At 64.4% G+C, this 1,115-nt stretch overlaps 1 protein-coding gene across 1 annotated transcript in view; it reads left to right on the top strand.

Annotated features, from left to right (window-relative positions):
* The window catches only part of CREB3L3 (cAMP responsive element binding protein 3 like 3), a 5,148-nt gene that overhangs the window by 2,396 nt on the left and 1,637 nt on the right, over positions 1-1,115 (top strand). Inside the window, exons 2-5 of the mRNA XM_029963862.1 lie at positions 108-239; positions 325-431; positions 536-604; positions 706-825. Coding sequence (XP_029819722.1) covers positions 108-239; positions 325-431; positions 536-604; positions 706-825 — 428 coding nt within the window. The remainder of the gene's footprint in view (positions 1-107; positions 240-324; positions 432-535; positions 605-705; positions 826-1,115) is intronic.

Genomic DNA, 1,115 nt, shown 5'->3' on the forward strand with positions numbered 1-1,115 from the left:
ACTTGTCCCCATTCCCACACCGCGGAGTGAGGTTGTCCCTCCCTGGCCCACGACCCCACCCCTGTCCCCACCACAGTCCCTGGGGTGACCATTCCCTGTTCCCACAGCAGCCACACGCTCCCGGCTCCCTGCTCCGGCCAAACCAGGGCCACTTCCAGGAGCTGGTGCTGACGGAGGACGAGAAGAAGCTGCTGGCCAAGGAGGGGGTGACCCTGCCCACGCAGCTGCCCCTCACCAAGGTGGGTCCCAGCAGGCCTGGGGAGGGTGTGGGGTGGGGGAGATGCCATCCCCAGCGTCCCTGACCCCCCTCCCCGTGTCCCCCAGTACGAGGAGCGGGTGCTGAAGAAGATCCGGCGGAAGATCCGGAACAAGCAGTCGGCTCAGGAGAGCCGCAAGAAGAAGAAGGAATATATCGACGGGCTGGAGAGCAGGTACGGACCCCACCCCTCAGCCTGGGCACGGGGGCACCCCTGGGGGGCACAGCCAGCCCCCCCAGCTGTCCCCCTGATCCCAGCCCCTTCTCCCTGTCCCCCAGGATGTCGGCGTGCACGGCCCAGAACCAGGAGCTGCAGAGGAAAGTCCTGCACCTGGAGAAGCAGAACTCGTAGGTGTTCCCAGGGTGGGATGGGGACAGTTGGGACACCCCCCTCACTCCCAGACCTGCTGGAGGGGCCTGGGGGGCTCACGGGCTCTCCTTGTTCCCAGATCCCTCCTGGAGCAGCTGAAGAAGCTCCAGGCCCTCGTGGTCCAGTCGAGCAACAAGGCGGCGCAGACGGGAACCTGCCTGGCGGTGCGTGGGGCTCCAAACCCCCCGGGGTCCTCGGGGTGGGAAGGGGTGGATGGATGCATGGATGGATGGATGGATGGAGAGATGGAGTCCCTCCATGTGCTAAAGCAGAGGGATAGATGCTCCAGGGTTGGAGGGATGGATGGAGACAGGGATGGGTGAATGAAGGGATAGGGGGAAGCAGGGATGGATGGATGAAGGGAAGGAAGGATACAAGGATAGATGGATGGATGGATGGAGGCAGGGAGGGATGGAGGGTGGGGATGGGTGGGTGGATGGATGAAGGGGTGGATGGAGAAAGACAGGGATGGATGGCTGGAGGCAGGGA

Source organism: Manacus vitellinus, unplaced genomic scaffold, assembly GCF_001715985.3.
Source record: "Manacus vitellinus isolate BGI_N305 unplaced genomic scaffold, ASM171598v3 scaffold_64_pilon, whole genome shotgun sequence".
NCBI classification, from domain to species: Eukaryota; Metazoa; Chordata; class Aves; order Passeriformes; family Pipridae; genus Manacus; species Manacus vitellinus.